General features: G+C 55.7%; 2 protein-coding genes across 2 annotated transcripts in view; one reads left to right on the plus strand and one right to left on the minus strand.

Moving 5' to 3' along the window:
- Nucleotides 1–259, minus strand: part of LOC125481688 (active breakpoint cluster region-related protein-like) — a 5,798-nt gene extending 5,539 nt beyond the window's left edge. The window contains exon 1 of the mRNA XM_048593556.1: nt 105–259. Coding sequence (XP_048449513.1) covers nt 105–259 — 155 coding nt within the window. The remainder of the gene's footprint in view (nt 1–104) is intronic.
- Nucleotides 260–296: 37 nt separating this feature from the next.
- Nucleotides 297–530, plus strand: part of LOC125481689 (active breakpoint cluster region-related protein-like) — a gene marked incomplete at its 3' end in the record, with an annotated part of 5,690 nt that continues 5,456 nt past the window's right edge. Inside the window, exon 1 of the mRNA XM_048593557.1 lies at nt 297–395. Coding sequence (XP_048449514.1) covers nt 297–395 — 99 coding nt within the window. The remainder of the gene's footprint in view (nt 396–530) is intronic.

Consider the following 530-nt stretch of genomic DNA (forward strand, 5'->3'; position numbering starts at 1 on the left):
GGGGGAGCGGGTGAGACTGCGAGGGATGGGGTGGCAGCAAATGGTACATCACACTGATCCCTCGGCAGCTGCCAGGTCACCCCGAAAGTGTCTGGACTCTGTACCTTTTCAGATGATCCAGCAGGAAGAGCAGGGTGCTGAGGTTGGGCTCTGGCAGTGAACGTAGTAAGTGTAACATACAATTTTCCTTGGCTGCCGGGTCTGATAATGCTGGCACAGAAAGAAACACCAGTGAGCAACAGCAACAGACCTTAGCCATTAACACTAAACAAAACCATGCATCGCAGTTAACCTCAATGTCACAGTCTCCATGGAACAGTCAGAAACTCAACTGCAACAACATCACTGCTCAATCCAATCTAGCCACAAATAGGGCAGCACCGCACTGTTGGAGGGTCAGTGCTGAGGGAGCGCCGCACTGTCGGAGGGTCAGTGCTGAGGGAGCGCCGCACTGTCGGAGGGTCAGTGCTGAGGGAGCGCCGCACTGTCAGAGGGTCAGTGCTGAGGGAGCGCCGCACTGTCGGAGGGTC

This window comes from Rhincodon typus, unplaced genomic scaffold (genome assembly GCF_021869965.1).
Source record: "Rhincodon typus isolate 14 unplaced genomic scaffold, sRhiTyp1.1 hic_rhity00003103, whole genome shotgun sequence".
Taxonomy (NCBI): Eukaryota; Metazoa; Chordata; class Chondrichthyes; order Orectolobiformes; family Rhincodontidae; genus Rhincodon; species Rhincodon typus.